The 16,250-nt window shown below is 46.4% G+C and overlaps 1 protein-coding gene across 15 annotated transcripts in view; it reads right to left on the bottom strand.

The window, feature by feature from the left end:
- Window positions 1-16,250, bottom strand: part of PDE4D (phosphodiesterase 4D) — a 636,676-nt gene that overhangs the window by 76,817 nt on the left and 543,609 nt on the right. The window contains exon 8 of one of the 15 annotated variants that reach the window (XM_035100841.2): window positions 5,722-6,621. The exons of the other annotated variants lie outside the window; for them this stretch is intronic. Within the exon in view, the coding sequence (XP_034956732.1) occupies window positions 6,500-6,621 (122 nt within the window). The 3' untranslated portion in view covers window positions 5,722-6,499. Of the gene's footprint in view, window positions 1-5,721; window positions 6,622-16,250 lie in introns of those variants that run through there. 15 annotated transcript variants of the gene reach the window in all.

Below are 16,250 nucleotides of genomic sequence, written 5' to 3'. Positions count from 1 at the left end.
TATATCCAACAGAGCTAACTCAGAAGTAATTCCCACGGAGTTTGCTCCCAGGTAAGTGGGTATATGGAACTGCCATCTGAAATTGTATCTATCTTTGCAACTGTTGTTTTTGCAAATTTTATGCACATTAAAACTACAATTAGTTGACACCAGCACATTCTTTCTTTCTCTCCCCTCCCCCCCCCCGGGGGGAGGGGAGTAAAACTGTACAACTGGCTGCACCCCCCTACTCCCTATGAAATATTGGAAATCAATGAGTGATTATAAAGCAGGCTTTCTTAACCACTCTGACATAAATTAATGGAATTAATTTGATCCTGCCTTTATCTCAATAGACTTTGTGCACAACACACTGAACACTGTTCTGTGAACCATGATTACACTTTGTTAGGGCTTATGCCCTTTGTCTCCTGCTGGAATCACAGAGATGACTGAGGTCTGTTCCAAACTCCACTTGGTCACAGAATGAATAAAGTTATACATGTTGAGAAATGAGGGAGGTATTTTAACCCCTTGTACGAATACTGCAGCCAGCTGGTCAGTTTGTGGAAGACGACGCGGGAATGGTATGAGACAAAGGGCCAGATGCCAATGCTAGCTGGCAAAAAAATAAAATTAAAAAAAAATGGCAATGCAACTAGGACTGGTTCAAGTAGAAGTGTTTTAGGAGAGTTGTCCTTGCCTCTGCATTCCTGGAAACAATGGCTGCATTCCCATGCAAGGCTTTCTTGCTTGTTGTGGTTTATCAGGAATGAGCAGCAGGTTGGTGTCCAATCGCTTTCACTTCTCTCTTCCCCTGGTGCAAGCAGGTTAAACAAACCAGGAAGCCTTGGCTTCATGTTTATATCTGAACCATGGTTTGTTGCCCCTGAAGAAGTCAGCAAGCCAATAACTAGAAACTTGTTAGAGAGCAACAAACTAGGGTCCCTGGTGAGCTTTACTACACTTTACAGAGAAGGAGTGAAAGAACAGAACATAAGGACACCCTCTTCACTGGCAGCTCCACGTTCCTCCGTTTTCCCCATGATGTGTCCTTCAGCCCCCAACACAAACTTTGTTCCTTACTGGCATTATATACAAATTGTCACATGTTTTCAGGCATTACCATTATATAAGATAACTTTAGTACATGTAGGCCGTAATCCTATTGAATTGCTTCTGAATAAACAGGCGCGGGTGGCGCTGTGGGTTAAACCACTGAGCCTAGGGCTTGCCGATCAGAAGGTCGGCGGTTCGAATCCCCGCGACGGGGTGAGCTCCCGTTGCTCGGTCCCAGCTCCTGCCAACCTAGCAGTTCGAAAGCACGTCAAAGTGCAAATAGATAAATAGGTACTGCTACAGAAGGAAGGTAAATGGCGTTTTCATGCGCTGCTCTAGTTCGCCAGAAGCGGCTTTGTCATGCTGGCCACATGACCTGGAAGCTGTATGCCGGCTCCCTCGGCCAATAATGCAAGATGAGCGCCGCAACCCCAGAGTCGGTCACGACTGGACCTAATGGTCATGGGTCCCTTTACACATGCATAAGACTGCACTGTAAAACTGCCATCCTAAACACTTTTACTAGAGAGTAAATCCCATTGCACACACTGGACCCGGCTTCTGGAATGCACAGCAAGGCTGCAATCCAAACCTGCTTACTTAGAAGCAAGTCCGCTTGAAATCAAGAAGGCTTGCTTCCGCGTAAACATACAAAGTGTAGGAAGTGTTCCAGTTTCACCAGCCACTGAATTCAAAGTACCCAAAGGTATTTGCCGAATGTAAAGCAGCAGAGATGCATAGCAAGACCAACCGGGCATCTTTCCCAAGCAACAGACTAGTAGGCCACTGTGGTTTCATTCAGCATCCTCTGTTTTCTCATTATTTCTGGCAGCTTATTAGCAATGATTAAACTTTGGCGAAGTATCTTGTATGATATCATTTCAAACCATTCTCTATCTAGCATCCCCATGGGGCAGTAACCTTGGCTACAAACAGCCAAACATTCATTTTATCACCACTTTCCACCTCCCAGCAATATGGAAAACCCTCTGTACTGTAGGATATTATGTAATACAAGTGGGACCTGCAACAAAACACTGCCGTGTGGATGATGGCTCCTGTTCCCTGTTCCCGTCAGCCAGCCATGGCTTCCTCCATGACAGATGGAACATCTCACGCTTTCTCCCACCAATTTGCTGTCCGTCTCTCCAATAGTCAGTCAGTCTGTCCTTCCAATAGTCAGCATGTCTCTGCGTCTATTTCCTCTCTTTAGGTTTCCCCCCTAAATATTTTTTCATACATCTGTAAACCTGTAAACCCAAGCTTGCTTATACCTCTTTGTGTGCAGATCAGGAGTGTAGAATGTCAGGCCCTAAATGTCTCTATCCCAGTCTTTCCCAGTCTCTATCTGGAGCTAAGGACTCTCCAAAGGTCACCTCTGCTCCCTCCAGACTACAAACCCTGCACTGAATCCTCATATGCGCTGCCAAGGTGCAAAGATCCGCCCAGCGCCCCCAAATTAACTTTTATTATGCTTATGTCAGACACCACGCTTACGCCTTAGGGCAGAGGAGTTTGCCAAAGCGGGGGGAAAACCTCTTTTTTTGCTATGCGGTGAGCAGAAGCGACCCTCAGCCCGCCAGCCCCGAAGCCGGCCTAGAGGCAGCCTGTCCTGCTCCGTCTCGGGATCCAGGAAGGCAGGCATCTATGCACATTTCCCCTTCCCTGGCATGGCTCTCCGTCGGTGCTCAAGCCAGCTCGTTGGAGCACGGCATTGGGGGAGCAAGAGAAGGAGGGTCCTGGGCTGGGAGGGGGGCGCCTCGAGGAGCATCTCACCTTAGTGGGTCTGGGTGCCCTGGAGCATCGCCTGGAGCAGGGCCAGGAGGGGGACGAGGAGAGGGGCGCTGGCCCCACGGAGGCTGCCCACGCGCATCTATGGTAAATGAGCGCACAAAGTTGAAAGTCCTTTAGTGAAACAGTACATGTATTTTGTTTCTCTAGCTTGATCAAAATTATTTATTATTTCATAACAGGTAGATAGTTAAGAGCTTAGGCGGCTTCAACGGTGGGCGCCTGGTGCCCCCCAGAATTTGGTGCCCTGCACCCCTTGCACCCCCGAGTAAAGACGGCCCTGACCTTCCCATATGCACAGCTCTCCTGCGCAGGCACAAAGGGTGTCACCTGGTGACAATCTTCCCCACTATGGTGAAATGTGTTAAATTCTAGAAATTATTGCTATGTTTGCATCTTTAGGGCTGCCATGTGTCCTGTTTCCCCCCAGGACATGTTCTCTTTTTCAGGGGTAAATTTTCTGTCTGGGTGGATTTTTAAAAATTTGCCAAAATGTCTCTGGTTATACTTTCTGGATGAGACATAGACATAAACTGGTGGCTGAAGACTTGCTTTTCCTCTTCCCTTCTCCTGCCTCCCTCAGCAATATAGCACAGCTTCTATAGCCTACATATAGTAGGGGTATTTAAAATGAGAGTTGTCGTGGCGTTTTCTTTTTTGCTCTTCAAAATATGGCAACCCATTTAATACATAAAAAATTAGCACACGCAAACTGGAGGTGCCACCTGACTCTGGGCAGCTACAGTGCCTTTTACAAGGAACTACTCAGTCTTGCCAGTAAAATCTGACTTCTAGATGAAATGTATTTGAGGACTGGGGTGCAAGTGTGATCTCTGAGTGTGGTTTACATACACACGAGTACCAAGGACACATGTCCAATCCTTAGTTCTGAGGCACATGCACATTCAGGATGAATACTTTGTTTACATTAGGAGCGTACTTCCTTTCACATGGCATGAATAATTGTTTATTGGAAGCATCCATTGCTTAATCCCTAAACCTTTTCATTAATTCTTGCTGTGTTGCTGGTAGTTACTCTTGCCTTCTGCTTAACAAAGCTACCAGGCCAACGTGGAGGGGACGTCAAATTTGGGAGCTTGCACCTGGGAGTGAGCAGAAGGCAAACACCCATCGAGTCTGAAGAGCTGCAAGCTCTGACTGCTGGCTTCTCTAGCATGGCGCTCGGCCTGTTTCATAAACACACACAAAGCCAACCAACAGGAAACTCAGTGTGCGACTGTGGGTGAGCAAAATGCTTTGAACTATGGGCAATGCGCACACCCAAATTACATACTGTGATGCTCACAATATTTGAGCTGTTCCACAATGCAGAAGCCAATTATTCTTGGCATGAACTCCCAGCGTGCTTTCCAGCTCGCCATCACTCACATGTGGAACTGTGCCACATCAAACGAACCAAGTCATAAATTCCATAAATCCCTTGCAGATGAAAGTAAAGTATGTGGGGGCGGTTGGGGCGGGAGAAAGGGCTTGTGGTGAACAGAACGTTTAGAATAAACAGGCCGTCATTCATCTGCTCAGAGGTGTTATCACTGCAACAGGAAAGAACGATGGTTCAACAGTCAGCCCAGGATTGGCCACTAACCATCACCAGTGAAGAAGGCTCAGGGTGGATTTTCATAAACGTGAAGAAATTACACAGCAATAGATTGCACAGAAAAAGAAAAGAGCCAAATCTTACGTCTTCACAGTTTCCTGAGCATTATTTTCTGCTGGGGGGTTCTTTTTAAGGTTTGTTGTATACCGCTAAAAACAGTGGCATCTGAAGTGGGTAGACCTCAAGTTACTGGGGTCCTGGGGGGCTCAGGACAGAAGGTTCCATTCCATCCCAAGAAGCCAAGGAAGTGGTGGCATCTTTTTGTCTGCCACACTGGCACCACAAGCTAGGTCAATGTATCACCCTCGACAAGTAGTTGCTCTCAGTGGCTCTTCAGAAAGTTCAGTCATAGGCAGGATAATTCTGCCTCATCTCCTGGTGGGGATGGGCTCTCAGAGAACATTTCATTAGTACTCCTGCCTCTTTGCTGGTACCTGGGTAGCTTCTGCACATACAACTCAGGGTGTTTCTTATGATCGATGGAGCTTCTTAAGGCTTGGCCCCGGAAAACCTTGGGGACTGGCTCCGTTCCCATGTCTCAAGGGCAGGGACTGTCTTGCTACTGATCTTGTAAGTGATTCTGGGAGCTTTTAGAGAAGGCCCTATTAGAGCATTTATAGAACAGTTCTATGCATGTCCAAATGGAGCTCCTACTGAGTCACTTTCCTGTCATTACATTTTAAACCCTTGATTTGTTAAACTGAACATTACCAAAGCAATGAGTACTGTACTGGATAGTCAGTAAGATCTGTCCCTTCACAAATAATGACTGCATATGAACGTCTACTTTTGCCAAACTTTCAACCACACTGTGGCATGAAGTGAAATTATTCGAAGGGGAACAGTTAGGGCCAGAGACACCAGCTTGCAAAGGGGGATTGGGACATTGCGACGTCGTGTGAGCATCGCACCTCCCTCCCTAAGCTGGGCAGGAGCTTCCCAGGCTTTGGGAAGGAGGCACCAGGGGAACATTTAGGGGATTAGGTTGGCCCCCTAGTCCACTGACTGCATGCCACTGCTTCTTCAGCTGATACTGTGGCACACAAAGCACCAAAAAGTCTTTACCAGTAAAGGTAAAGGTAAAGGACCCCTGGACAGTTAAGTCCAGTCAAGGTGACTATGAGGTTGCGGCGCTCATCTTGCTTTCAGGCCGAGGGAGCTGGCCTTTTTTCCACAGACAGCTTTCCAGGTTATGTGGCCAGCATGACTAAACTGTTTCTGGTGCAACGGAGCACCGGGACGGAAGCCAGAGTGCACGGAAACACCGTTTACCTTTCCACCTATTTATCTACTTGAACTGGTATGATTTCGAACTGCTAGGCTGGCAGAAGCTGGGACAGAGCAACAGGAGCACACCCCGTCGTGCAGATTTGAACCGCTGACCTTCCGATCAGCAAGCCCAAGAGGCTCAGTGGTTTAAACCACAGCATCACCCGCACCCCTTACCAGTAAAATGGTACTAAGAAAAGAAACACTGGGAGAAAATCCTCAAGACCAATGCATATTTCCCTATGGTTCTGCAAGCTGCAGCAAAGCTTCAATTCCACCAAATAACTCACCACGTGATTGGCAAGGGACTTCATAATATGTGGCACAAACAACTGGGAACATCTTATCTAGTTGTGATCAGTGGTGTGATTTTGGAGTGCAGGAGATCTGCTTGACAGCACCCATAACCGCGCCAGAATGCAAAAAAACTGGGCAGCTGTGTGTAAAGACATTTTACTATGCAAACGAAGGAAGCATGACTGGTCTTTCAAGGAAGGGTCCTTTGGTATCATAAAAACTAAACTCTCTTGTAGCATGGCTGCAGGCACTTATCTGGAAGTGAGCGCCAATGAATTCAGCGGTGCTTACTTCTGACTGCAAGTTCGCAAAACACATTGCGCAAAACACATTGCTCGTTAGCAAAAGGTCTTCAGCCAGCTGAAATGTAACCTAAGCTTTTAATCAGGAGTGCAAACAATCTTGCAAAGCAGTGTTAACATTTATGTTGCTAACCTGAAGCAGAAATCCATTCAGAGCAAAGGACTTGAAAACCTCATTGTGGCATCATTCAGCCAGGTATTTCCCCTCCAGTACACCACTGGCCAGGATGGTTCTAACCCAGGGGTCAGCAAACTTTTTCAGCAGTGGGCCGGTCCACTGTCCCTCAGACCTTGTGGGGGGCCGGACTATATTTTGAAAAAAAATATATGAATGAATTCCTATGCCCCACAAATAACCCAGAGATGCATTTTAAATAAAATGACACTTCTACTCATGTAAAAACACCAGGCAGGCCCCACAAATAACCCAGAGGTGCATTTTAAATAACTCATTCTATTCATGTAAAAACATGCTGATTCCCGGACCGTCCGCGGGCCAGATTTAGAAGGCGATTGGGCCGCATCTGGCCCCCGGGCCTTAGTTTGGGGACCCCTGTTCTAACCTGCCACCAGGATTAGACAAATTAATTCATGGAGGATAAGGCTAACACAATGTCTACTAGCCATGATGGCTATCCTCTGCCTCCATGGTCAGAGGCAGTAATGCTTCTGAATACTAGCTGCTGGAAACCACAGGAAGGGAGGTTGCTGTTGTGCTTGGGTCCTGCTTGCTGGTTTCCCACAGGCTTCTGGTTGGTGAGAACAGGATGCTGGACTCCATTGGGCCTCATCCAGCAGGTTCTCCTTATGTTCTTCTGAGACCCTGATTGAAGAGACTTTCAGACCAGGCAATACAAGGTCAGATGGTCAGACAGTCTGACTTTGTATAGTGTCCAATGTCTTGTAAGGAGGCTTCACTGACCCATAGAGGTCAAAGCTATGAAAAATATGCTGTACCAATATGGCACGAAGATGGAACTGGGTCGTGTCAACGGAAGAGGCTTCTGTGCATGTTTCCTCTTGAAAATCACAGGACAGGCCTTCATGGTAAATAAAATATTTATGTACTGACATGCAACCTTTTAAAAAATAATAATGGAAGTGCACTTTTCCCTATAAAAATGATGAGAAAATGTTTTAATTTCTCCATTGCTTAATATAAAACCAAGTAAATTAATATCTTTTAATCTGGTCAGAACATTAAACCTGCACTGTGAACACTATCCAGAGTGCTAGCAGACCTTGTAAACAACTATTATGCTCCCCATAATAATCTTTGTCATATCCTGCCTATTGAGTCAAGCAACAATTCCAGGCATATCCCATTTACTGTTATTGGAAAGATGACCAGAGTGTACAAGTGCTTTTGTTTGCACATCTTTCCCATCATATAAAGGCTTAACACGGCTGGTTTCGCTGAGGTTTACAATTAAATTCATGTCATGAAAGGATGCAATATTTTAGCATTTTAAAATAATGATATATACTGTAACTGGTCTTGGTACCAACACAGTGCGCTCTCTCTCTCTCTCTCTCTCTCTCTCTCTCTCTCTCTCGTTGTTGCATGTTTACAGTGAAGGCAGGCATTCAAGAAAGGATCTGACGTCAAACACAGAACAGCCGTGCTTAGCAAAAGCCAGAAAGGAAAGTCAGAGATGATAGGAAAACTTGCTACTTCTAGGTTGCAATCCTAAATCCAGTAATCTCATAGTAATCCCCCATTAAACTTAATAGGACTTAATGTGTCTGGGTAGACATAAATAAGAGATTGCACTGCTAGCCTGGGAGTACACCTCACTGAACTCGGTGGGGTTTATAATTGAGCAGGCCTATATAGAATAGCTTGGCTGGTTTCCCTCCCTGTACATCACATCTTCCAGGTCTGCAGTTTTATTTCACAGCGATTATAAGGCATACTGAGCGTTTTTCAAAATAATTATAACCAATAAAAGACCAGTTTGCCTGGTGCACCCCCAAGTCCGGCCCCAAATCGACGAAACTCACAGTGCAACTGACAACGCTGTGAAATAAGCATTGCCTCCTCCACTGAACATGTGCAAACCTGTGCAGGCAAGGGAACATCTTGGCGAAGAAAAATGCTTGGCTTTCCCTCTCTCTTTTCAGCCAGGGGGTCAAGCAGTGAAAGAACCAACAAATGCGCTATTGTTGAGGCACAAAGGGGATAAGTTTATGAGACACCACTTGAAAAATGAGTTGAGGTTTCGAAAGGATGACACGGAGCACGTACTGCACAGCTGAAAGAATTCTGGATAGCGGAGATACCATGTGATGACATTCTGCATATGGCAGCAATGTCAGGAAAAGGGAAATCTAGACAGATGGCAGAAAAGTGAGGGAGAGGGAGGGAGAGACGAAGCAAGGAAGGTGTGAGGTCAGAGCGCAAAGGCAGGAAAACACAGGAAGTGACCCAGACTTACGAGGGGATAAGTCCAGATGGCAAAGTCTTTGGGAAATCTGAACCAAAACGGCAATAACAATCACCTGAATGGTGTCGTATGCCTTGCTTCTGTCACAGAGCAAAAGTCCGATTTAGATTTCCCCACATATCTTTTATTACATTGATATAGTTCCTCCACGGAGCTTACAGTGGCATATCTTGAATTTCCCCACTGTGTCCTTACAACACCCCTATGAGGTATGGTAGACAGGAAGGAGGGAGACCACTGGTCCTGCTAGCTAGGGATCATGGGAGTTGTAGGCCAAAAACATCTGGAGGGCCGAGTTCGAGGAAGCCTGTTCTAGCCTTCGGTTGCTGCTTTGGAGTTGAGTATTAGATGCATTAGTGCTGCCTTTGAAGTATATTTTCTGGCCTTGAAGCATGAGTCAGTCTCATGCTGCTCTTATTTGTTGCAGCCCCACTGACTACGAAAACAAAGAACAACATTAAGAACTCTTAGAGCATTAATAACTCTTAAAAACGTGTGCATGATCTGGATTGTTTTGGGTGGGTAAGGTGGAGCTTCCACGACACTGTCTCTTTCCGAGCCCATCTGCCAACCTCATCCTCTGCCACTTTGTTGGGGCGGTCATGTCACTCAAACCCCTGTGGTCGGCTCACATGCCACATACCCTGTACTCCTGGTATAGCGGTTAGTGCATCAGATTAAAGGTAAAGGGACCCCTGACCATTAGGTCCAGTCGTGACCGACTCTGGGGTTGTGGCGCTCAACTCGCATTATTGGCCGAGGGAGCCAGCGTACAGCTTCCAGGTCATGTGGCCAGCATGACAAAGCCGCTTCTGGCGAACTAGAGCAGCACACGGAAATGCCGTTTACCTTCCCGCTTGGAGCGATACCTATTTATCTACTTGCACTTTGACGTGCTTTCAAACTGCTAGGTTGGCAGTAGCTGGGACCGAGCAACAGGAGCTCACCCCGTTGCAGGGATTCGAACCACTGACCTTCTGATTGGCAAGCCCTAGGCTCTGCGGTTTAACCCACAACGCCACCTGCGTCCCCTCAGTGCATCAGATTAGGACACAAAATCAGAGCCCCACTCAGCCATCAAACTCCCTAGGCAACCAAGTTTGTTATAGCCTTTGTTGGCATCCGCCTGTCTTGAGGGACAATGTGTGCCTCCAGGGGTGAAATCAAATTGCTGCATTTGCAGCACTGAAGTGACCTCCCCAGGGTGCAAGTGCTTTATGGAGGCCCTGGGCTGCCCGCACAACAAGACCCCCGTCTCAACCTCACTGATGTGGTCCAAAGGAAAGCAGAGCAAGATATTCAGCACCAGCTTCCAGTTTCTGGAAGGAGGCGCACAAGGCGCCGGGCAACCATCTTAGGGACTCCACTCCGGATTTGTCTAGGCTTTACTCCTCAGCATTTCTTCTTCCAAAGATATCCCACAAGGCAGTGGAGGTTTAGGATCAGAGTTTTCCTTCTCCGAGATAGGCTCTCTGCCCAGGTGGATGAGCCCCATCTGCCCCTCACTTCCCTCTACAGCAGGCGTTTCCAACTCCGAAGAGACTGTGATCTACTCCCAGTATAAAAAAACTGGCAGTCACTGGAGGGTGGAGGAGCGTGCGTGGGGTGGGTGAATTGCCCAGAGTTGTTGAGCTTTTGGGGGGAAGGATTGCACAGTGTTTTTTTTAGCTTTCCCCCCATAACTTTTTGTACACAATAAGGATCCCGCGATACCAGGATCAGCCAGGGATCTACCGGTAGATCACGATCTACTGGTTGGACATCCCTGCTCTGCAGCACACGCAGAAACAGAACAATAACCTTACAAACTGAACCCTGGGTGACTTTTCAGTGCCTGGCTCACTACTTTTCTGCCTAAGCTCCCTCGCAGGGTTGTTGTGATGACTGAAAGAATGGGGGAGAGGAGAACTACGCGCTTTGCCTTTAGTTTTGTGGAATAAATGTGAGCAAACTGTGGGAGGCAGTGGAAGACAGGAGTGCCTGGCGAGCTCTGGTCCATGGGGTCATGAAGCGTCGGATACGACTAAAGGACTAAACAACAACAGCAGCAACCTACGTCATTTCAAGAAATGCTCACAGTTTCTATTGTCCCTGGATTCCAGGCATTTTATTTTATTGTGCAAAGAACAAGAATAAAGGCTTTTGGGGGGATGGGGGGGTGCATACCATCCACTGCACCATTTCTTCGAAACCTTTTCAAAAGTGGAACGGGGTGCCGGGGGGGTGGGCAGGGGACTCCAGATAGCTTCCAGCCTATGCCTGCCGTTGACATCTTTCTGCCTCAGCCCCCAACCCATTTACTATTCAGGGGAATTTGAAATTTGTTTTGTTTGGTGGCCAAGCAGCTCCAGCCAACAACCCACATGGGTGGCACAGCTTGCGTTTTTCCTAGAAAACAAAAAAAAGGGCTCAGCAAAAAAATATCAAATTATCTTTCTCCCCCTTTGCTTCACCGCCTATCCCCCGGACTTGGATGGATTTTAAGTGCCTTCATCAATACACTGCAACTCGCCCCCCCTCGCTTTATTTACAGGAAATGCAGAAGCAACTGGAGAGTTCAGCTGGAGCCGGAGCGCCCCTCCCCTCCTGCGAGCAGCGGCTTTTAATTTTCAAAAGCGCTGCAATTGCCTGGTGTGGTTTGAAGAGCAGGGGTGCTATTCTCCCTGCTGATGCCTCTGCTGACGTCAATGGCATTCTTATCATGCTTAGCGCGACATCAGAAACCAAACCCTCAGAGGCTACTCTTGTTCAGAGGGCTCGTGCTTCTGCTAATCTCCGGACTGGATCCTTCCAGTGGAAGGGGTCGGCCAGGCTGCTAGAGACTAAAGAAGCAGGCAGCGGAGGGAGGGGCGCTCGCTTTCTTTCTTTTTTTTTAAAGGGTTACAGAGAATCAACTTTTCTTTTTTCTTTTCCTTTTTTTTTTAAAAAAAGCCGCTGTTGAAATCATTGTAATTAGCAACACCGCTGCAGTTTATGCGTGGCTGAAAAAGAAGAGCGAAATAAGCTACTTAACAACACGAATGTCCTCCCCCCCCCAAAGCCCTTGTCGCTAATATATAGGATTCTGCAAACACGGAGGAGCTAAATTTGGAGCTCGAACGTTCCTGGCACAATATTATTTGTTTTTCTTTAAAAAAAAACCCGGCTTCGGAAAGTTGGGCTAGTGAGTTTTGAACTCGTGGTGTTCTGAAATCTCCAGGTTTGGGGGAAGCTTAAAATGTACTGTACGCAGTGGTGGCAAATGGATCAGAATGCTTTCTATTGGGCATATAGAACTATTTTATATAAGTCCTGAAAACCCCATAAATGTGGCATGACCACACCTGGACAACAAATGCCCTTATTTGCAAATGCTCACTTTATCAAACGCTGGTAGACACATAATTGGCACATTCAGGTTAGCTTAGATTTCTGTGACCTCAGAGTTTAGGATATGGGTGTGTGCAGAAACCTGCCCAATTAAAGGGATAACCTTAGCCAGAGAATTAGCCCCTCTCTCTTATATAATGCCTTCCTTTCCCCTTCCTAAAGCTCCTTGGCATCAGCAGGCCTGTCTCTCAGGTGATAGAGCTTCTCTTACAGCTCATTCAAGGTCTCAGGCCTCTCAGATGAGTGAAAAGGAATTCCTGCCTGGATGCTGGCCTGGCAATGCTGGATTTTGCTTTCAAGTTCCACTGAAAGAGATCCATTTCTACTCTCTGTTGAGTTTCATTATCTCTTTTCGCTAATTTGGTGTTCTTTTAAAAGTCAACCTCACTCCCCAACCCAGTTTTAGAAGTTGAAACAACTTCCTCCGTTCGGCACGTGGAGCGTTTGCTGTTCTGGGTTGTTGTTATAGATGTTTTTTTTTCAGAATGTGGCTTCACAAAGATGCATTTAATTTAAAACATTGGTTTGTGAAGATCCCAGCAATCTCTCTTGCACTCAGACTTACACCAGAACTGTATAATATCATGGTCAATGGGAGGATTTATTATTTATACATGCCATTTAGAACTAAGCAAACAAATAACAGAGAACAGGCAGTGGAATGCATTTGTGCTTTCCATGGGGTTGTTAAACAGAGGGTCTGACACTGCCATGCCTTTATCCCCATGTGATTTACTCATTAAATGCCAGCCGAAACACAGTCGCCTCTCCAAACATATACACGATAGCATTCTTTGAACGCAGATATGAGAAGCACGTTGGGCAAGCTGTATCAGCCATACGCAATTAACAACTAACACAAAGCGAACTGAGCCCAGAGCTATTGATTTTAAAATAGGGAACTTTATCTCATGGTTAGATGCAAACCTACACACTTGCCTGCAAAATGAGATTTAGGTTGGCTGATTTGAAGAACCTTCAGTGAGATAGGGGTCCAGTTCTAGATGCCCACCCCTGTACTTAACTTCAGTGTTCATATGGAGACTGCTGTTTTGTGAAAATTCCTGGCCTGGCAGCATTCAGGTTTTGTGCAAGTGTGACAGCAGCACCGCTGAATGCTTGGCAAAGTAGGGGGTGGTGGTGGTGGTGGTAACTATCTCAAAGTGGGAGTACATATTCAGAATTAGCAGCGCAGTGAGAAAGGTCAAGGCCGTTTATATACATAGATGGAGATATGACGTGGAACTGCAGTGTCTGCAGCACGTAAGACCAGAAAGGACAAAGCCAGCATGAGGCTTTAGCACAATTAAATCCCTATTGTGTGGCTCCAGCTTGAAGCGGGAATGTGACAAAATGTCAAGGGGTTTGAAAAAGCAGAAAGCAAAACAGCAGGAGAATCTCAAGTTTTCTCTGCAAGGGCTATGCATGCATGAAAGACCTCTGAGCACATCCAGAAGACCTGCTTATAAAGCAGTCATCCTGATGTGTTTGCAGGGAAATTGGATGGTGTTGGCTATTTAAAGAACATCCATTCTCATTTGTTTGCGGGCAGGTTGGGTGACAGTTGCATCACAGCAAGTGTTGTGCCAAGTTTCAGCTTCGTTTTCTTGTCACTTATCACAAAAATTCCAATTTCTGGGGAAGCGGGTTTGTTGCACAAGACCTCTCAATCAGCTGTAATTACACAACCTGGATTTGCTGCTATGTGATTGAATCCCACGTGAAAAGGAGGGACAGCTGGAAGCTGGTCTATATACCCCCAATTTATGCAGGTTCTGATGTAATAACAGCCCCTTTGATCTATCCCAGAGGTGACGCTTATAGACTCTACTACAATAAGTCTTCTTGCAAAGAGGTCAAATGCACACAGAGATCAGGCGTAATTGGTGAAAGGCAGACTGGCGCGCAAACTATGCCTGGTCTGGAGAGTGCAGATCCAGCCATGGCGACGCATGCCTTCGTTATACGATGCCTGAATTATTGCAATGCAGCCTATGCAGAGCCGTCTTTGAAGAGTACTTAGAAACCACAGTTGGTCGAGAATTCAGCCAGATTGTTAACAGAGGCAGGATATAGGGAGCATGTGAATCCCTCGCTCAAACAGTCCTACTGGCTTGTGATTTGCTTCTGGGCACAATCCGGTACTGGCGATGACGTTTCATGTCCTGATCCAACATCCCCTGATATGCACTTGGATGGGAGCAGCGAGAAAGCCTGCTCTGTGGCTGTGCCTAGACTCTGGGACTCTGTCCAGAGGGAGGCATGTCCTAGGCCTTCTTTCATGGCTTTCCAGAAGCTAATGAAACCATTCTTCCTTTTCAAGGCAGCTTTGGGTTTTTTAGGCAGCTGTTTTGTTGTATTGGTTTTTATCTGCTGATTTGGAATAACTTATACCTGCTGCTGGCGTACTGTTCATTTCTTTACTAAAACTGTTTTTGTGCCTTAATAACTGGTGTAGTTAAAGCTGTGCCATTGCTATTTCAAATGGCTTCATTATGGTGCGATTTTGTTCTTAGCAGCCTTGAATTCTTTCTGAGGAAAGGTGGGATATGTACGTCTTCAAACAGCAAAGTTTATACACAACAAAGACCCAAGCCCTATTCAGCTGTGACGCTGACACGTGCGTAGGGTGCATGGCAAAGGCAGCTCATCCTGTTTTACCGCCTGAGGCAAAATGGGAAGGTGCCGCCCACCTGCCCCACTAAAGACTTGCTTACCAAGGTCACGTGGCTGCAGCTTCCAGTGAGATCTCAAAAGAGCCCCATGAGATTATGAGGAGGCCTCACACAACCTTCCTGAGACCCTAGTAAGCAAGGCGCTCTCGGTATGATCTCGCAGGGCTGTCAAAATATCTGGTTGGAACCCAGAAGCCACCACAGCCACTTATCTTCACTTTTCCAGTGGCAGTGGAGAGGCACCCCTTGTATGTTGCTGCCTGAGGCAGCTGCCTCAGTCTGCCTCATGGATGGTCCGGCCCTGGTGTGCCAAGCTCCATCCCCTGCATTTCTATGCCTGTCACTCTCCATGAATTGGAGGGTGAAGTCCGAAGCAGGGAGCCTTCTCTACCATTGGGTAGAGGACTGTTTGGTGGTGGTACCAAAACCGTGGGAAACACTTGTGGGACATTCATTAGCTACAGGTTGAGAGCCTATTTATTCAAGCCAGCTTTTAATGTTTGAGTGATCTGCTGCCTCCTATACAAGGCACACATTTGGAATTGGGTCTATTGGGTGGCCCTCAGCTAAATTTTACTCAGCATAGACCCATTGAAAGTAACAGACATGCTCATTAATTTCAGTGATTCAACTCTGAGAAAACTTGATTGACTACCACCAATTGTTTTTTATGTTTGTGATTGCATTTATATTTTTTGAATGGGTGTTGTTGTTGTGTACTGTACATTCGGGGACAGGGGAGTTACAAACCTCTTTGAATATATTTCACTGAAATACAGGATTAAAAAAAACCGAATAAGAAAATAATGTCTATCTCAAACATCATTTTTCTCAAAGAGTGTTCTAAATCCCAAAGACATCTGAAGGCAAATTTCCATGCTAAAACATTGGCTTGGAAATAGAGTTCTATTTCTGTTCTCTGTGATGATGGACTAGAAATTGATGTTCTGTTGCTGTATTAATATTTCCACTCTGCTGGGAAAGGTGACATTCACTCTCCACAATTGTTTCCAAAGCATTGTTAACATCTAAGGCGGCAATCCTATATAGACACTAGGATTGGGAAGCCTTTTTTCAGCTTGTGGCTCACATTCATTTCTGGTTAACCTTTTGAGGTGCCGGGGGGGGGCAACATGCTGGTGGTGGGTGGTGCCAGATGCAAATGTTGCTTGAACAATGGAAGCAGCTCTTTGCTTTATATGGAAGGCTATATTCCAGCTACATAAAAATAGAGTTTTCTACATCTCCCTCTAAATCTCTCCATCCTGGAGCAGGGCAAGTGTGTCATGAGGGGAGGGAGAAGGGCCAGAAGGGAATCCTAACGGGTGGAAGGAGGGGCCCAGGGGGTCAGAGGTTCCCCATTCCTGCTGTAATTCAAAGTGTTAAAGGTAAAGGTAAAGGTAAAGGTAAAGGGACCCCTGAATATTAGGTCCAGTCGTGACCA

The sequence above is a fragment of the Zootoca vivipara genome, chromosome 11, assembly GCF_963506605.1.
Source record: "Zootoca vivipara chromosome 11, rZooViv1.1, whole genome shotgun sequence".
Classification (NCBI taxonomy): Eukaryota; Metazoa; Chordata; class Lepidosauria; order Squamata; family Lacertidae; genus Zootoca; species Zootoca vivipara.
The sequence above is the reverse complement of the archived record's forward strand: the minus strand, read 5'-3'. Positions and strand labels throughout refer to the sequence as shown.